General features: G+C 37.5%; 1 protein-coding gene across 1 annotated transcript in view; it reads right to left on the bottom strand.

Annotated features, from left to right (window-relative positions):
- The window catches only part of HMCN1 (hemicentin 1), a 379,559-nt gene that overhangs the window by 53,739 nt on the left and 306,150 nt on the right, over positions 1-19,670 (bottom strand). The window contains exons 70-82 of the mRNA XM_008145958.3: positions 17,511-17,592; positions 15,973-16,109; positions 14,693-14,834; positions 13,330-13,474; positions 12,818-12,945; positions 11,752-11,908; positions 10,044-10,165; positions 9,696-9,860; positions 8,022-8,129; positions 7,454-7,591; positions 7,195-7,329; positions 3,829-4,098; positions 610-800 (exon numbers count right to left, since the gene is read on the bottom strand). Coding sequence (XP_008144180.2) covers positions 610-800; positions 3,829-4,098; positions 7,195-7,329; positions 7,454-7,591; positions 8,022-8,129; positions 9,696-9,860; positions 10,044-10,165; positions 11,752-11,908; positions 12,818-12,945; positions 13,330-13,474; positions 14,693-14,834; positions 15,973-16,109; positions 17,511-17,592 — 1,920 coding nt within the window. The remainder of the gene's footprint in view (positions 1-609; positions 801-3,828; positions 4,099-7,194; positions 7,330-7,453; positions 7,592-8,021; positions 8,130-9,695; positions 9,861-10,043; positions 10,166-11,751; positions 11,909-12,817; positions 12,946-13,329; positions 13,475-14,692; positions 14,835-15,972; positions 16,110-17,510; positions 17,593-19,670) is intronic.

The following is a 19,670-nucleotide window of genomic DNA, read 5'->3' as shown; positions in this document are numbered from 1 at the left end:
ACTGTTGTGTTTTTTTGTATTTGTTTAACAGCATATCAGACTTTCTTACATCTCCATTCTTCTAATTGTTCTCATACATGGTTATAAGTATGGAATATAACAAAGACACTTAGAATGTTTTTCTGAGAAAATAGATTTTCATTAAAAATAAAGTAATAATTTTTTCGCCGAAACCAGTTTGGCTCAGTGGATAGAGCGTCAGTCTGTGGACTGAAGGGTCCCAGGTTCGATTCCGGTTAAGGGCATGTACATTGGTTGCGGGCACATCCCTGGTAAGGGGTGTGCAGGAGGCAGCTGGTCGATGTTTCTCTCTCATCGATGTTTCTGGCTCTCTGTCCCCTCTCCCTTCCTCTCTGTAAAAAATCAATAAAATATGTTAAAAATAAAGTAATAATTTTAGAAGGAGGCCATTTATGAGTTCCTACTATCTGTTTTATATTAGTCTCAGACCTGGGATATAAAATAAGTGTAAAATTAATTTTATAAGCTGAATTTATAAGAGTATTTTTCTTTCATTATTAAAAAACGTATCTCCAAGGGAAGCTATTGAAAGAAAGAAGATAAATCAACAATTTGGCTCAATGTACTATCCATGTCTGTTACACTTACCACAACATTCTCCAGAATGAGTTCTCCATAGGGTTCAACGGTGTATTTTCCTAACAAATTGGCTAAAAGAACATTGTCCTTTTTCCAGTGAATCGCTGGTGTCGGGATCCCATCAGCCACACATGGAAAAACAGCCTGTGAATTCTCACTGACCGTATAGTATACTTCCGTACTTCGAATTTTGGGTGGCACTACGAAGAGTTTAAAATAGATGGTCATTCAGGATGTTGAGTTCAATAATATATTTTTTACACTGAAAATTAGCACAACAAAGAGTCTTTCGTTGGTAAATTTGCTAGAAATACTAAAAAGCTATTAAGATATTGATTTGTTTGTTACTATAAAACCAATCAATACTTTTTAAAAATATATTTTATTGATTTTTTTACAGAGAGTAAGGGAGAGGGATTGAGAGTCAGAAACATCGATGAGAGAAACATCGATCAGCTGCCTCCTGCACACCTCCTACTGGGGATGTGCCTGCAACCAAGGTACATGCCCCTGACCGGAACCGAACCTGGGACCCTTCAGTCCGCAGGCCGACGCTCTATCCACTGAGCCAAACCGGTTAGGGCCCAATCAATACTTTTGATGCTAGCAAGAATTGTCATGGATTTGAACTTATTGAGTGTTTTACAGTTTCAGAGCAAATGACTTAGGGCAGGGTTGAAAATCTTTACATTTTATTTGACTTTTTTACTTGAGGTTTTTTTTCCCTTTCACAGTGAAGTAAAACAAACACCAAACATGCTTCTATTGTTGTAAACTGCCGGATTTGTATCAGAGAAATAGTGTGAGAATGAACTAATGAAAGTTACCAGTTTAAACACTGTAACACACTGCCTCACAGTGAATATCACAAAATGCTAAAGAAAAAAAATTATTGCAGTATTTCACATGTTACAACAAATTCAAGTAAAAGCAGGTCAAGACATTTAATTCAGGTTTTATACTGTTACAAAGGAAACTTACAGTGATTTCATCACTCTGTGCATTGTGATAGCAAATACCTCCTGTGCCTCAACTTTTTGAACTAGAATTTTGGCAATAAAGATAAATTGAATGTTTTGGTGTACTAAAAAAAATACATGGATGTAGAACTAAGATATTCTAATGGAAAGGTCTTTAAAGTTTTAAGAATATTTGAGTCAAAAAGTAAAAATATCTCCCCTCCCAAAACAATGAACTTTGAAATTATTAAAATATATCAGTGAGAAATGGATCCATTTTAATACCCTTTAAAAAGTGATAGGACAAATTTGGTCTCAGTAAAACTAAAGCTATTGTGTAAACTCCAATTTCTCATCCATTTTATAATTATATGAGAAAATGATCGAATATATGCATAAACATTACAGATAACATGAAAAACATAAGAACCTATTTTGTTTAACGGTACATCATAAATATTCATTTTTATTGAATTATGCTATATTTTTATTATCTCCTTTACACTGGTTTCTTTGGAGTTAGTTTGTTAGTTGTTAGAGAGTTCCAACATTAGTACATTTACTTCAATTCATTCTTTTTCAAAATGAATAATTTAAGACTATGCCTTCATATTTTAGTTTCGTTTTGGCCACACACCATACATTTTGATATGCACTGTCCTTATTTTTATTATTTTCTAAATAATCTAAAAATAAAAACATTATTTGACCCACTTTGTTGGAAGCCGCCATTGCCTTCACTAGCAGAGCTGTGGACAAGGAACTTGGAAGGCTGGTCAACCTTGAAGCTCTGAAAGGTCAGAGCCAACCACCCACTGTCTAGTTGAGACAATGGCAGCTAAAGCAACTTCCACCTTTAAATCTTATGTAAATCCTTGCTGATTGGCTATTATTGGAATTGCCTGCCTAAAGGCTATGGGTGTATCCCATAGTCTTAATAAAAGGGATCACAAGGCCAGAGCAAAGCGGAGTCCTTCCCCTTGAGTTGGGCTCCTGCCTGGCCCCCAATATTCCCAAATTTATGCTTTCTTGTCTAGTCATTTGTGTGCGGCCTCTTCCAGAGCCCGAACCCTGAACCTGAACCTGAACCCTGAACCACGCGGGACGTGAAAAGGGTTCACTACACCACTTGTTAGTTAGAATGGTATTTTGTAATTTGCTTGGGTTGAGGTTTTGGCATTAAGAGTTCATTACAAATGTTTAGCTTTGTGAGCAGGAATTGTGGCATTTAAAAAAAAAATCTTAATGATTTCTTTGTTGCTTAGTATCTGGTAAATTTTCTACAAATACTCGAAAAGAAGGAGTGTTATTTATTTATTAGTTGCTTATGTATTAAGGGACCAATATATTTTGATTAGATCAAATATATGAACTGAAAGCAATATATTTCTTCAAAAAAAATGTAGAAAACTCATAAATGGTGATTTTTTTTTTGTTTTGGCTAAATTATTCATTTATCAATTAAAAGTAATTTCACTTGAACTTTTACTGTAACTATGAAGCTGTAGGAAATTCAAATACAGCTGAAAAATAAAAAAAAGCTTTCACAAACTTTTGAAAAAAGAAAAGCAGAAACTCATCATTAAAACAAGAGTAACTACTATTAGCAATACTAATATTACCAGAACTAATAATAGTTCTGAGAATAGTAGTTAATAACAGTTTGATTTGCTCATTGTTTCCTTCCACTAATATTTATCATTAGTCTTACAATATATATTAACAACTGAAATATTTCAATACTGATTTTTAGATAGTCTGTCATTGAATACAAAGGAAAATATGGTACCTTTTCTCTGTTACAAAAATATACATGTAAATATTAATGAATGAATGAATGAATGAATGATGAATCAAATAGATCTCCAATTGTCATCAGGTTCACACTATATTTATAACGTGAGTCGTGGTGATTAGTTTGGAGATAAGATGACTTTCAACTTGAGAAGTGAAGCAGAAGAGTCGCAAACACAAATGGACTTCTCATAAGGCAAAGTACAGATCTCAGTAATCTCAATATGAGGGCATCATTGGCAGCATATTAACTATCCTGGCCACATTATTAATAAAATACCTCTTTCTCACATGCAAATAAATGCTTACAGAAAACAGATTTGAAGGGCACACACACACACACACACACACACCCTCCACATTATGAATTATTGGTTTTGCATGGTTTTTATTTCCATCCGATGTTTTCTTAGGGGTCTTTTCTCTTTGCCGTGGTAATGTAGCAGATTGAAATAATTTACGTGAAACCACCTACCATGGACAGTGAGCTTGGTGCTCGAGCTGCTGGATCCTGCCACGTTAGCCGCCAAGCATGTGTACTGGCCGGCGTCCTCAGGCTGAGCAAAGGCTATTTGCAAAGCCCCCGAGCTGAGGGTGCGCTGGCGCACTGATTCCACAATTGCGTGGCCACCTTTATGCCACGTGATGTCAGGCGGTGGGAGGCCGGCCGCCTCACACGGTAGTGTGACAGGCTTATCCACAGCAATGACATATTCCTTTGGATGGAGGCTGATGACGGGAGGAACTAAAAGATACAAAGTTCACATTTCATCTTAAAAGTAAGAATGTACCATTCACACACTATAGTACTCCCCTCGCCAGGTGAAGTCTCACAGATAAATAAAATCCTGACTTTAGCATATCATCCAAGGGTCAAGTTTGTTGGCATTGACCTCATTTCAGAAAAGTATTCTTTACATAGTTAACAAATGTAAACAACAATCAACTTTAAATAAGGATATAAACATATATTCCCAAGGAATTCCATGTCCAGGCAATGTAGGCGGTGCTGACAGGCACTTTCTTGAACATGCATGTATTGTGTGATTCACTTCAGCTATTTGAACTTCCAACACAGACCCCTTCCAAGTTTGGAAATTATTTAACTGCTCTCTACTTATGCATTTTCTATGGCGCTTAGTATGGTGTCTCATAGACAGTGGCCAAATTTAATGAAGTATTACTTGAATGAATGAATAAATAAATGAATGGGTCATGGAAAAAAAAACCGGCATAGATAAAAACTTTCCCCACGTCTTCAGAAAACGATGGAAGGGCTGATGATAAGGACTTTTCCTTCTTCGTGTTTACAACAGGTAGATGACCATTGGTCTGGGTGTTCTATTGAGACTTAAAGACGGCTTCCATTAGTCTGAGAGAACAACCAACCACAAGCACAGGAGAGAGGAAGGAGAGGAAGAGGATGACCTCCCCACCTTCAAGTCCAGAGACGGTGACAAGTTGCAGAGGCAGCCATGATGCAAAATTAAAAAAAATCCTCTGAAACATCCACCACCAATTCAAAAAAAGCTTGAGAGACAAGGCCAACAATATTCATTGTTACCACAGGCTGACGAAGAAATGAAACCAGAAACAAGAGATCTCTGAGAACTCCACTCTTCCAAGTAAGACCCTCCGTGCCTGGCAAGAGCCTACAACTATCTGCTGTATCTCCAAAGGCTTATGGAGAAATGGTCAACTCTGTAGAGACCAAATCTTAGGCTACACGAAAGGTGATGAGTAAAATAGAATCTCCAATGTTGTGAAAAAATATGAATAAGCATGTTAAAATTATTTTTTTACCAACCAAAATTATCTGGTTGCATCTGTGCTTGCGATTACATATTGTGTCTGCAAGGAGCAGCTGTATTCAGAATGGTTCCCGTCTCTAGAGCACACAATGATCTCTGGCTGCTTTTGGGGTGGTGAAATGCTATTAGTTGTTTAATGTGTTTCTTTGTCCCGTAATTGCTCATATCAATAATTTTAATCAATTGGTGAACACAAAAACCAAAACCCCTCAGTCTGAAACTGTTCTTTTCCATAATCTCTGTATTGTTTAGATAGACCAATTTGTATTTCTGGTCCTTATCCTATGTGACCTCTCACTTTCATTCAACAAAGCTGTCCACTCACTTGTTGAAACTCTCCTCTCCTAGCCTTAGTCTAGTTCTCTTCTGACTCCTCTGCCCTCTCCTTTTTATCTTTTCCAGTGTCTTCTCCTTTCTTGGACCCCTAAACAATGCAGTGTCCCAGGGGGCTTTGTCCTTAGCTCTTCTCAACCAATCTTGTGAATTAAAATATAATTGTTACTTCCTAATTGATATCTTAGATTATACTTCTCCCATGAGTCCTGAATTCATAAATATTCATCTATTTGACATCACTAGGATTTCTAATAGTTTCCCACATTTAACATGATTAAGCACAAATCATGGTTTCCTTTCTCCTACCAGTTCCTTCCTTGCATTCCCCGTGGCGCAATCATCACTCACCAGCTCAAGCCCAAAGCCCAGTAATTCTTCTATTTTCCTAACCTCTCAAATCTGATTTATCAGCAGTCATGGCAATTACACCTCCATAAATATTGTCAACCCATCACTGTTTTCATTAACCCTTGCAACTCCCCACACCTACCCCCACTCCTGGCCAGACCGTAATACCCTGCCTCGATGACTTTAATAGCTCTTCCAGCTCTAGTCTTGCCTTTTCTCTAAACTGTTTTAGCTACATAGCAGCAAAAGAGATCATCTTAAGACCAAATCAGAGTTCTGGTTGAAGGCTTCCCAATGCACAGACATTGAAATCTAACCTTCCTTTGGACTTCGGCCCTCCATGCACTGGCCCTGCCTTCTTTGCTGATCTCCCTCATGTTTGCCGCCTCCCCCTCGCTCATCACTGTCTAGCCACACTGGCATGCTGCTTTCCTTACTCTTTCCTGTCGCTGGGCCATTGCACGTGCTGTCCTCTTTCAGACGCTCTTCCACCCTACAGGCTCACCCTAGCTCATGAATCAAGTCTCAGCTCATACGGGACCCCCTCAAACAAGGCACTTTCACCACTGAAGTGGTCCTCACGTTTCCCCATTATCCTCCATCTCAGTCTTTGGTTTTTTCTCCTGAATAGGATATATCAGAATTTATAACTTTTTTATTTACTTGGTAGTTTTCCTCTTCTTTTTCATACTATAAGGGAAGAATCATGTCTGTAATGTTCAATGTATTTCCACTTATCCCAATAAACATTTGTTGAAAAAGACAAAGAAACTAGATTTACAATCTGCAGGTGAGTGAGCTTTACTACAGTAATTAATTCATCATAAGAAAATCATGCTATAAGGAAATTCAAAATCAGCTCACGCAAACTCAGTGGCTCAGAACCTATTTTTAGTCCCCTTAATTCACAATGGCAATGCATAGGATATGAAAATTATATCAAGAAAATATTAGTTAAATGTGGAAAAAAAAAAACACCATCTTGTCTTGAGAACAATTTTCTTCCCATCCACTTGGTTTAACTGCTATTATAATATGTTTTTAGGTGGATATTGCAATCTAATGTTTCAATTATGGAGAGAATGGCTTTAAAGACCACCTTAAATGAAACAGAGTACCAAACAGCTGTTCACAGGAGATCAAAATAGGATGAGATGCCTCAGTTTTCTTATACAAACAATGCCAAAAAAAAAAAAAAACACCCTCCAAAACAAAATTTTTTTCTTCATAAGGGTCAGAGATGACATAAACTAAGAGTGTTGACAACTATTTTAGACATATTAATTTTGGTATTCATGGTTACAGCATCTTTGCAATGAAGACGTACAGATTTGTTATTTGGGTACCTTGAACATTTAACTTGATTTTGCCCAAGGCTGTACCAGCTGGATTCTGAGCCACACACATGTAAGAGCCGGCATCCTCTCTCACGGCTCTGGAGATCTGCAAGCCGCCACCAGGAAGAACTGCGTGGCCGTTGCCTACATCACAGTAAGGAAAGCGGAGTGAGAAGAATTTTTATTTTCATTTAAAAAATGACACTGACTTCTGCGTCAGAAAGCACTGGATAGCCATGGTTTTCTCGACAGAAACTGTGGTAGGTACCTGAAGTGATGACATTGATGCCTTCTTTTTGCCAAGTAATGAAAGGACTGGGTGTCCCTGTGGCTTCACATGGTAACAGAATGGGATTGTTCAGAATGACGTCCAGTTCACTTGGCTGAGGATGAATGGCTGGAGGCTCTAGAAGAAGCAATCAATAGAAAAAAACAATGCCACTCACTGGTGGCAGAAAATTCTAGAGTAGCCATGAGGTTACACATGCCCAGATTCATAATTCCAAATCTGTAGTGATTTGACGGTCCCAGGGAAAAGTGAACATTGGCCAATTACATTTTTTTTTTTTTTTTTTTTTAGTCTTGCTGCTACTGGAGCCAGTTTCCATTAGAACACCAGAAGCAGGAACCGGTTATAAAAATTCAAGAAGAAAAATAAGGTGGGAATTGTTCTGTGGGGTTTATTATCTGTGTGTTTTCTTTAGTGTATTTCAGACTATCTACCAGGCTTTCTTATCCTCAATATTATTACTGTGGTTCACAGCTCTAGAACAAACCTGACAAAACAAAACAAAAAACCAACGTCCAGTTTTTAACGAGTCAATCGTCTTCCATACCCTGGACATGAAGGGTCACGTGTCGATGAGCAGAACCAGCCGCATTCCTGGCGACGCAAGTGTATCTCCCAGCATGGCTCAGTTCAGTGGCAAATATTTCAATGGCTCCTAAACAAAACAAAAAGTGCATCCCTGTATTTCTGGTTCGATAAACGATGGTTCTCTGACTTTTGTGTTTTCATCCCCACGGCACAGTGGTGCTTGGCTTATATTCATACTTGTGCCCCCTGAAGTGCCTAGCAAAGTACATTTAAAATCATTATTAACAGCTTTACTTAGGCAACATTTACATATCATAAAATTCACCCATTTAGATGTACAATTCACACATTCCAGTATAGTTACCATAATAGAATTTTAGAATATTACCATTTTCCTAAAAAGAAATCTCATCCCATTTACAGCCACTCCTTACTCCCAACCCAGCCCTAGGCGACCACTGCTCTACTTCCTGTCTATATATTTGCCTTTTTGGAACATTTCATACAGATGGACTCATACAGAAGTCTTCTGTGTCCGACATCTCTCACTGTGACGTAGTTTTTGAGTTTCACCTGTTGTAGCATGTGTCAATCGTTTTGTTCCATTTTATTATGAAATAGAATTCCATTACATGGATTATACACATTTACCAGGTGATGGACAAATGAATTGTTTCTACTTTTGGCTATTACGAATTATACTGTATGGACATTTGCAAACAAGTATTTGTGTGGACACATGTTTTCATTTCTGAGTAGATACCTAGGAATGGAGTTGCTGAGTCATGTGGTAATTCTGTTTAACATTAGAAGAAAGTTCCAAACTTTTTTTTTTTAGCACAATACTTTGTGCTGATGGATAATTAATGTGTATTTTCTGATTGTAATTGTTATGAACCTCTACGGGTTTCTGAGACAGCGAAATACTTTGCTTTGAAAGCCAAGTTCCACCCCAAGAATAAATCTTCCATTATTTCCCTTCTAGTGAAGAAATAAACAAATTCTTGCAGAATAATATGCGCACAGTCATAAAGCCCCTGGATGTTAGTTGTTGCTTTATTTTATCCCCAGTGCACCTCCCCGATGCAGGATGAGTTTTTCAGAAACACCAATGTGAACCCCCTATACTTTCATATAAGTGAATTATTTTTCTCTCTCTTCAATACTATAGGTTTTTAATACTTAACTTTTATAAATGATGGCTACCACCCTCAAAAATTATCCTTTACAGCATTTATCATCCAGCCTTACCTGCTAAATTATAAACTGAAAGCAATGACCCCATATTGGTTTTATCATCCAGAACTACATGGTGTATATAGTTTATTTTAGGCACTAAATGTTCTTTAAATAAATAGCCCTTCTATTTGGCCAATGAAAGAAATGCGGTTCACTCAAAGTCAACCAGTGAATTTGTTCAACCTTAGGTTTAGTAACTATGCCCGTAACATTCCAGTGATCCTGCTTATTATATTCAGATCAGTCTTTGATACTGTTCTTTTGTTTTTATACTTTTTCTCTCTTCCTTTCCCCAGGTCCCCTTCAAACGCTCATTGAATTATTTTCCAGCTGCCGAATTCCAGAAATAGAGATATAATTTATTCTTTTATTTTGGTGCAAAAAAAGCCAGGCGAGGCCATCCATGCATAATTACCGCCATCGACAAGTGTGCGATCACGGAACTCGATCTTACCTGAGGACTGAATTCTGTAGCCATCTCCCCTGGGGAGCAGTCTTATACCGTTTTTCGTCCAGTGAATGGAGGGAAATGGGACTCCTGACGCAGTGCAGGTAATTATTGTTGGGGTGTGTGTGGTTACTAGGAAGTCCGTAGGCTCATCAGCTATGGAAGGTGGAACTAAAACAACAACAATAACACACAAAAAAGGGAAACGCCATGTTTCTGACGCTTCCAGATTTCCAGTGTTATCAGACATTTTTTCTATTTCTACACGGAAAGGAAATGTTAAGTGAGAGGAAAAGGCTGGAAGGATGAATGATGTCAGCGTAACTTGCACTCCACACATGAAGCCAGCTCTACCTTGGACCGTGAGATCTACGGTTCTCCTGTCCTCTCCAGCATCATTTGTCACCGTGCACTCATAGGTGGCAGTGTCCTCCACGGAAGGGGACATGATTACCAGGGAACCTGAAGAAAGGAGCCTAGAAGAAAGATGTTAAAGCCATGAGACACTCTGTATCCGTTTACATACATGTTTCCCATTGGTTCAACATGGTACCATGTTATGAACTGAGGGAAATGGAACTTTTCCCATGTTACCGTGAGCATCGTTTCTCTGGATACTTTAGGTATCAGACTTGACGTTCCTATGGCAGTCGGTTAATAGGGCCTCAACCTTGTTATCTATAGGAAGCAGTGGGTACAAGGATTGTCTGAAGGGGGAGTCTTGCATTTTCAGGATGCCTCTATCAGGATCAACCATGCCCTTCTAAGTGAATATAGAGTGCAAAGAGCACCCTGATGAGAACCACTGTTCACTGAGCATTGAATACATTCCTGGCACCTTCTCAAATGCTTCACATCAATGATCTCTAAATTTCACCAATAACTTTGCAGGTTGGATTTGGTTATTTCCACTGATAGATGGGTAATTACCAGTCTGTCTTGTACCTTTCCCTATTTCACATGCCTCCTTACCTGTGTTGGATACCTTGGAGATGCAGAGTGCATATATCAGTAAGTCTTCTCCTTCCAACCAATTTGAAACTAAAGTGTTTAGGAGGCTTAGTAAATATGCATACTATGCATATTTATTTAAATGTTATTTAAATAAGAATATATATATATACATATACATATATATATATATATATTTTTTTTCTTTTTACTTCAAACTGTGCACTGGCAGTATAGAAACAATTTGACTGAGTGGGAACATATTTGACATGTTTTTTAATCCAAGGGCATTGTACATTTTTCAGATAGTGTGTTCCCTCAAGTCACTAAACCCCAATGTCAAAAGATTCAAAGGCTGAGAAAGAGAGGGAAGCAACAGCAATTCAAGAGAAACACTCCTAGCTTCATATTTCTTGATGCATTAGAATTGATTTTTGTCAAAGATCTTTTCAAAGAGAACTTTTCTTTTAGGTACTATTGCAAATCCTTTGACAAGATAACTATTAACTTACTTGGTGCTCATCTAAAGCATTAGAAATTCCTAGTGACTTAAATGTTAAACTTTAAAAATAACACACTGCCATATTATGAGGTATGGTAGTAAACCCAAAAAAATGCAAAAAAAGGGAGAAAATGCTCTTTTTCCTTCCAAATATGCTGCCAAATATCTAAGTTGTGTTTCAAGGTATAAAATTTGAGCTTTATTAGACAACTGAAACTTGAATTGTTTTTACAGAATAATTTTTCTTTTGTACCAAATGATGTGATCATCCTTTGTCTTTATGAAATGCCAAAAGGTGCTAAAAAAACAACACACACACACACACAAAAAAAACCCCCAAAACACCACAAAAAACCCCCAGCAGAACAGAAATCTAATCCTGTAGACCTCACTAATAGGCTTCGGATAGAAAGGTTGCATGTATGATTCAGAAAGAGATTTTGGGTTGGAAAACTAATTCCATATAAAGAAAAAAAGAAATACTTTCCATACACTAGCTAATTCTTCATACTTTATTTGTTGTCTTCATAGCTAGATATAAATCTTAATTATCTTTTAAATATTTTTCTAAATAGAAGGTAGGATTTTTTCAATGAAACCACTTCTTACCTGTAGGAATTCTGGTTTTGATCCACATTGAGAAGGTGCCCGTTTTTTCTCCAGCTGATGGACGGTTTTGGTATTCCAGTAGCCTCGCAAGCCAGAGTCGTTTGAACATTCACCGTTACAGTGATGTTTGTAGGGCCCAGAGCAATAGACGGAGGAACTAAAACAGGCACCAAATAAAGAGTGAAACACTCAGCAGATACTACGCTGTCTGAAGTATTTCTGCCCAAGCAAAATTCATCGTTGGCAACGCACCTCAGAGTTACAAAAACAATACCATGAGTGCATTCAAATAGTGTTGTGATGGCGTCATTCATAACGGGAGAAAACACAGGCCTTGCCTATTCATAGTACAGTAGGTCCTCAGGTTACGTCAGAGATCCGTTCTTACGGCGCTACGTAAGGCGATTTGCGACGTAACACGATTTTTGCCGTAAGTCATACTAAGCACCTACATCACTCACTTGGAGCACATACACAGCAGTAATGAAGTGAAACAGTAAAAAAAAAAAATTAAAAGAAAGGTAACAATTCCTGACCTTTACTTGTAGTAAATAATAAAAAAACATAAAGCACATATGTACATACGTCGAAATGAAGGGACTTTTTTTTTTATAAATAAATGGGAGATGGCGACGTAACCATGAAATGATGTATGCCGAGTCCAACGTAACCCAAGGACTGCCTATATAGTATAATACATGTAAATAGCCTTGGATAGCAAAGTCTTTTTAAAAATATATATATTTCACTTTTTTATTTTTCATTTTTTTGTTAATTCTCACCCGAGGACATACTCTTCCAGTGATTTTTAGACACAATGGAAGGGAGAGGGAGACAGAGAGAGAAACATCGATGTGAGAGAGACACATCGGGGCCAGGGATTGAACCTGCAACTGATGTACGTGCCTTTGACTGGAATCGAATCCAGGACCCTTCAGTTTGCGGGCTAATGCTCTAACCACTGAGCACCGGCTAGGGCTACAAAGGTCTTTAAGACCTTACCGGTTTAGGATAGCAAAGAACATGTGACCCAAGGACTGGATGTTGTTCATAGAAGTGTACTTACCATGGACTTGCAAGTCTATCCGCCTGCGGTCGGTCCCAGCAACATTGGTAGCCATACACAAATACCGCCCAGCATCGGAGACATGTGCTGCTTGGATGTGGAGGAATCCATTTTCCAAGATGGAGTACCTACAAGAAGGATCACAGTGAAGTCCCTGGAGTCAGCCTGTTCTGATGACTCCCATTTTGACCGAGAGCACATTTCAAGACTTAGTTCAATCCATCTCCAGCCTTTTTCCTGCTTCAGACATTGCCAAGATGCTGGTGGAGACAAGGGCTGTGCTACAAAGGTGCACAGCAGATGACCTTGTGACCTTGGAAGGATGATCATCCTTACGTGTTGGATGTAAGTCTTGGGAATTACGCTTTTAAAATATGGTAGCTTGATTCTCACATTAAGATGAAGAGACTCACTCTAATATACCAAGATCAAAATAATGCATTGGACAAAAGATTTAAGGATTTGTACTTCAGTTCTTACAGTAGTTTTCACCCCATTTCCAGAACTGTTACCTTGCGTGATTCCCAGAGAGAACAGCCCCGTCCTTTCTCCACGTTATCCTCGGGGTTGGCACACCTTCAGCAAAGCATTCCAACACAGTTGACTTGTTCAGGTGGATGACAAGACTCTGGGGGCCACTCCTGATGTTTGGAGGAACTGCACGAGAGATGCATACGGGAGGCTTCATTTATGTTAATAACGCAGCCTGAACTAAGATTTCGAAGCCGTAACACAAGGTGAGCTTTGAGTCACGTCTATAACTTTGCCCACAGCTAATTCAGGTTAGTATATAAATAGAATCGGGGTTTTATTCCTAAAATGTTATTCAAGATATTTGTGTTTAAAAATCAAGTGTAGATGGGGGAGGGGGTTTTAAATCCCTTATATGGTGTGTGAAATCTGGCTTTCTATAAGAGAGGCTTACATAAAAATCAGCTTTAGTCTGATGCAAATTAAAGATGATATTTCTTATTTCTCTTTGGCCAAATAATGGTCAGAGAATGTTAACACTGGCACCACTTCACTTTAAATGAAGAACAGAAAGTGGGCTGTTTTAACAAAAAGCACATCTGTGATTAATCATGCAAGTCTCAGAGCATGCATTTTATTAATCATCAAATGCATATGGGAATAGGGAACCTGAATTTTAATTTTAGTAGTAGAGATATTAGTTGTGTGGGTCACCTAATATCCTGCAAAGTTTCATACATTAAAAATCCAAAGGGACTGTTTTGGTGGAAAGTCTGTATTATCTTCCTCAAGCTTGGCAAAGTTTAGTGTTTAGATTTTATGTTCAATAAAATTGAAATTCAATGGCGGTTTCTGTCTAGTACATGTATACTAAAACACCAACATCAATAAAGGCATGGCTCAGTGGTTGAGTGCCCCCCATGGACCAGGAGGTCAGGGTTCGATTCCCAGTCAGGGCACATGCTGAGTTGTGGGGGTATGCAAGAGGCAGCCGATCAATGATTCTCTCTCATCATTGATGTTTCTATCTCTCTCCCCTTCTTCCTTCCTCTCTGAAATCAATAAAAAATATTTTTAAAAAGTAACTAAATAATGGACCACTTGTCATTTGGAAATTTAGTGTATTAACTTCCTGAATGGCTCTGATCTGAATGACATGAAACATTAGGATATACTGATGACAACTGGGCATATATTATCCTCTAAGCTAGAGTAATATGTCTTTAATTATTTTTTTTGAAATTGAGTTAGTTTGAATATGGCCACAATACAAATACTACATGTTGTCTTTTTCTAAAGAAATAGGAACCACAAAAATTATTATACTCATTAGAAAGATTATTATCTACTTGAATGTCCTTGGCTAAATTTTTAAACTGTGAACCAATGATTAATTTTTCTTACCATTGACAGTGAGAATAAAGTCTCTTGTAGTCTTTCCTGCAATGTTGCTGGCAGCGCAGGTGTAATTGGCTGTATCACCTGGGTCCGCATTGTTCACTTGCAAGTATCTACCCCCAGATAGGATTCGGACTCGAGGTGTTGCCTGGACTCAGCAAGTAAAATATGTCATTAAAATGTCAGGGCAAGGAAGTGAAACGCTACTTTATAACATCAGCAGTCACTGTAGTAAACTGTAGAGCGTCTATTTAACACTTTGTCTGCTCCCCCCACCATTATCCTGGTATCAAAACCCAGGAGGCCCCTGGCCAGCGTTTGTTAGTGGTTAGAGCTTTGGCCCGGACATACCTGGGTTGCCATTCTATCCCAAGTGCGGAGGCAACCAATCTCTCTCTCTCTGTCTCTCTGTCTCTCTCTCTCTCCCTCCCTCCGTCCCTCCTTATTCCCTCTGCCTCCCTACCACCCTTCTACTCACTCTAACATATCAATGGAAAAAATATCCTCAGGTGAGGATTAACAAAAAAAAAACTATGAGAATATGCATATATGCATAACCCATGAACACAGACAATAGTGCTGTGAAGGCCTGGGGGCAGTGGGAGCAGGGTGGAGGGAGTCAGTGGGGAAAAAATGGACATCTGTAATACTTTCAACAATAAAGATATATTTAAAAAAAAAACCACACACCCAGGAGAACCATGTCTATGAGTGTGGTAAAGGCAAAGACATAATAAATGTCCCCAGTTCTCCTAGCCACAGTGATCCACTCAAGGATGGGCAGGCCACCCAAGCTGAGCATGGGAAGCTTTAGAGAGCCAGTAACTGGGTTCTTCAAGGATTCGTCCCAGACTCCTGATGTGGCACAGGCTCTTGGGGTTACTCGTGAGGTCCAAGTCTGGACCAGGGGATTGAGTAATAGGGCTGCCGTAGAGACTTGGCAAGACAAGTCAGTTCTTTTGAGACTCTGAAAGTTTCTTCTCTTTCAAGAACAGAAACAACTTGAGTGTTTCAAATCCAACTTGAATCCATGGGCTCCAGGAGATACATGCTTGGGCCAATTTATAGCATGTCTGGGATCCAAATACCTATCTTCTGATCCATAACTAGTTACTAACTACCTAGTTAAAGTTGAGAAAAGAAGGCTGATTTAAGGTCCCTGTGCCCACCCCTGCAATATTGAAAAACTAGTAGCCTGATGTTTGGTTTTGTCTACCTAACAAAGACTCCACAACTGATTTTTTTTTTTTTCTCAAAACGAATCCTTGGAAGTTACCAAGACTTACCTGTAACCGTTCTCCATTTTTAAGCCAAGTAATTACAGGTGGGGGCACTGCATCCGATTTGCATTCCAATGTCACTTGTCTGTTCCGTAACACAGTGAAATCCTGGGACCCATCTGTTCCAGCAATATTAGGGGGCACTGGGTGTGAGAAAAAAATACACCCAAGGCTTTCAATAAATGAGTTGTAAAAGGATCTGAATTATAATATGCAATCAACAGATATTGCTTCTACTATATGAGATAAAAGGCAGATACTTAAAACATTACTCATTCAGTTTATGGTACAAATGATTACAAATAGTGGCATGTGTTTTTACTTACTTAATACTTTTACATATATTAAGTAATGAAATTCTTCCACAGCCACATGGCTAACATAATCCCATTAACATCACCATTTAACAAGTAACGAAACTCTGGCACAAAGAAGGGACTCCATGTGCAGGATACACTTGTAGGTAATGATTTTCTCTGAACATCAGATCTTAAAACCACTAAATTAGGGTCTATCAAAATATTCAGAAATGTGTATATTTTTCTTAATATGCAGAAATATATCTTTTTAATGTAACATATTATAACACACAATTTACATGTCAATAGTGGCAGGTCTAATGGGTGTGCAGGGCAGGTGGGTGGAGGAGGACACTCCTGTATTACACCAGCCCTACAGTTTGCACTGCCTCGTCACTTAGGTATTTTATGAGAATCGGATAAAAATGTGCTTAGTTTTTTAAAAAGCTCCTCTTCATGAAGAGCAATTCCTACTTCTATTCCAGTGTATAACTGGTCCAACTTTTTAGAACATAATTTGGCCTTAAATGTGTGTGTGTGTGTGTAAACAAGCAAGATATTTAAAGGAATTCATCAAACTAAGATAATTAAGAAATAGGCCAACATATATGTACAAGAATGTTTATTGCAGTGTTGCTTATACTGGTGAAAATATAAAAACAACCTACCTATCCAAAAATAAGGAATGGGTTAAATAAATGATGGCATATACATTAAATGGAATACTGTGCAATTACCAAAAAGTAATTTTGTAAAGATATATTTTTTGACATGAAAACATAGTCACCATTCCATTAAGTGAGACTGAGAAACAGGTTAACTACTATATGCTCTGTGACCACAGTTTTGTGACAAAATATTAATATGCAAAATGGTCTTATCTTTGTGTGGTAAGATTATGAATGAAACAGTTTTCTTTTTATCATAATTTATATTCTGATTTTAAATATGAATTATTTGTGCAGGATCGAAACAAGTAACAAAACTTGTTTTATTCCTTAATTATTGAATTATTCCTTAAAAGCATTTGATCAGTAATTATTCCTTAAAAGCATTTGATCAGTAAATTAGTCCTTAAAAGCATTTGATCAGTGAAATATAAGCATCAGATTTGAAAAATACATATTTCCTAATGCATAATCATATCTTATGATGTACTGTGGAGTTGCCTCATGTTCCATAAAATATGGCTTCTAACTAGGTATTAAGGGTATGACGGACTGCTGAACATTTTGCCAAATTTACCGTGCACTCTCACTAAATATTCTTTATCATCATCTCCTGCAGGGCTGGAGGCCAGGCATGTATATCTTCCTGTATCTTCAACCTACAAAAATCCAGATAAGTAAATTACCATGTTGGTTTTGGTGATGAGAATAAATATCCACTAGAATGAATTTGAAAATCTCACACCAAGCAAGATTTCATTAAGATGGCGCAATAATGAATATTAATAAACTGTTTTTAACATTCATGATTAGCATTCATTTATCGAGCATTACTTGGCATCTCTATTCTGTGTAATTCTATGTTTTAACAGGGTTTCGGCACTTTAATCTCAGAATAATTGCATGACAGACTGGATGCTTAATGTTTATTAAAGAAACAAGTATTTAAGAGTTTGAATGTCACACTGAAAACTTCAAATAGAGTCTTCCTAAAGAAAATAAAAATTAAGTAAATAAATGAATAAATAAATATCAGGCTATATAAATAAAGCACATGAATGCCACATTTTGAATCTACCTTTGACATACATGAGGAAACAATAGGGCTATATTATGTAATCTGGATGCATACAGTGTTGACTGACAGCAAAATCTATTATTTTCTCACTAAAACCAGAAACATTTCTTTAAAAAAACCTCATACATAGTTTCCACTGAAAGTGTTAGTCTTCATTCATATGTTTGACGTTGTTTTGTAGAAATGGCCCATGCTTATGTGTGAGTAAAGTATTCTCTGGAAAATAGATGATCTTACTACTGTGAAAAATGTATTTTGGAAAAGTAGGAAAATCTTGTTTTCATTTATTTTACTACTTGAACATTCCTAGTATATTGGAAATTTTAAAATTCTTACATTCAAAACTGACTTTATAGGTTATGGAAAAACTTTTTGGTAGGCTGCAAAAACTCCTTTGAAAACATTTAAGACCGGTATGTTAAGACTAGTATTTTTGGAAAAATACTTAAACACAAACTTTAGAAGAATGGCACTCACCCAGTCCTTCAATTAAGAATGTAAAATGCCGTGCTACTGCCTAGAGAATAATTTCTGAATTTCTCATCATATTTTCAAAACCTCTAAAAGTCAACTCTTCTCAACCAACTCATTTTATTCCCAGATAATAATTTCCCTGCACTTGTCCTGACTTAGCCAAACTTGAACCATCATTCATGATTACTCTTAAATCTTGCCTCCTCCAAGAAATATTTCCTGGAGACTTATGCCCTTCAGGATATCAACGGTCATTATTTGTAGCTACATTTTCTAAGATGTGTTCTGTTAATAGGGTGTTTGAAAATCATAGCTGATCAGTTATTTTTTTTAGAGTAAGATTTTGCAGAGTTGCTGACAAGTGCAATGGCTCACAAAGGAGGAGAAGGCACAGTACATAGGTTTCCAAGTCTACTTGGTCACACAATTCTTCCCTCTTTGGATTAAACCGCAGATGAATGTTTGACAAAAGATGTCTTAGGAAGCTCTTGTCTCTACCACACATTTTGGAATTTGCAAAACATCCATTATGTGCCAGGCAATCTATATGTTATAGATATGTACATGAAAAGAAAAAGCAAAGCATAATTTAGTAAGTGCGTTAAGCGAGATGTGTATAAAATGTTACGGAAACAGAGGAGTGGAGGAATCAGGAGCAGTCTTTATACTTGATCATATTAAAAATTTCACTGCTATAATGTTTTTAATGGTTTTCTTATTTCTTTTCCTAATTTTATCATACGCGTAGCTTTATTTCTCCTAGACAACTGAAAACTTATTGAAGGCTGAGAAATGTCTTATGGGTTATGCTGGTATTCTCCACAATAGCCAGAACACGTGGGTCACCATTTAAGACTCTATGCATCTCTGTCTTGTTTGGTTACAACCCAACTTTTCATTCTTGCATTTAAGACCTACTGCATTGTGGCCTTAATCTCCCTCTTAAGCTTTATTTATTTATTCATTTACATTTATGATTCTTTTATAAATGTATGATTTATATAATCCACATACATCCTTGTCTTCATGCTATTCTTTATGTTACAAAATTCTTTCACTTCCTTTTTGGCCTGTTGAAATTACAGCATTCAATGAGGGCATGCGACAGGGGTTAGGGGAGGCTGGGGGAAAGTCAATGGGATGGGGGGAAAGGAGACATATGTACTACTATGTGTAATACCTTAA

This window comes from Eptesicus fuscus, chromosome 22 (assembly GCF_027574615.1).
Source record: "Eptesicus fuscus isolate TK198812 chromosome 22, DD_ASM_mEF_20220401, whole genome shotgun sequence".
NCBI lineage: Eukaryota > Metazoa > Chordata > Mammalia > Chiroptera > Vespertilionidae > Eptesicus > Eptesicus fuscus.
This window is presented reverse-complemented; position numbering and strand designations above follow the sequence as displayed.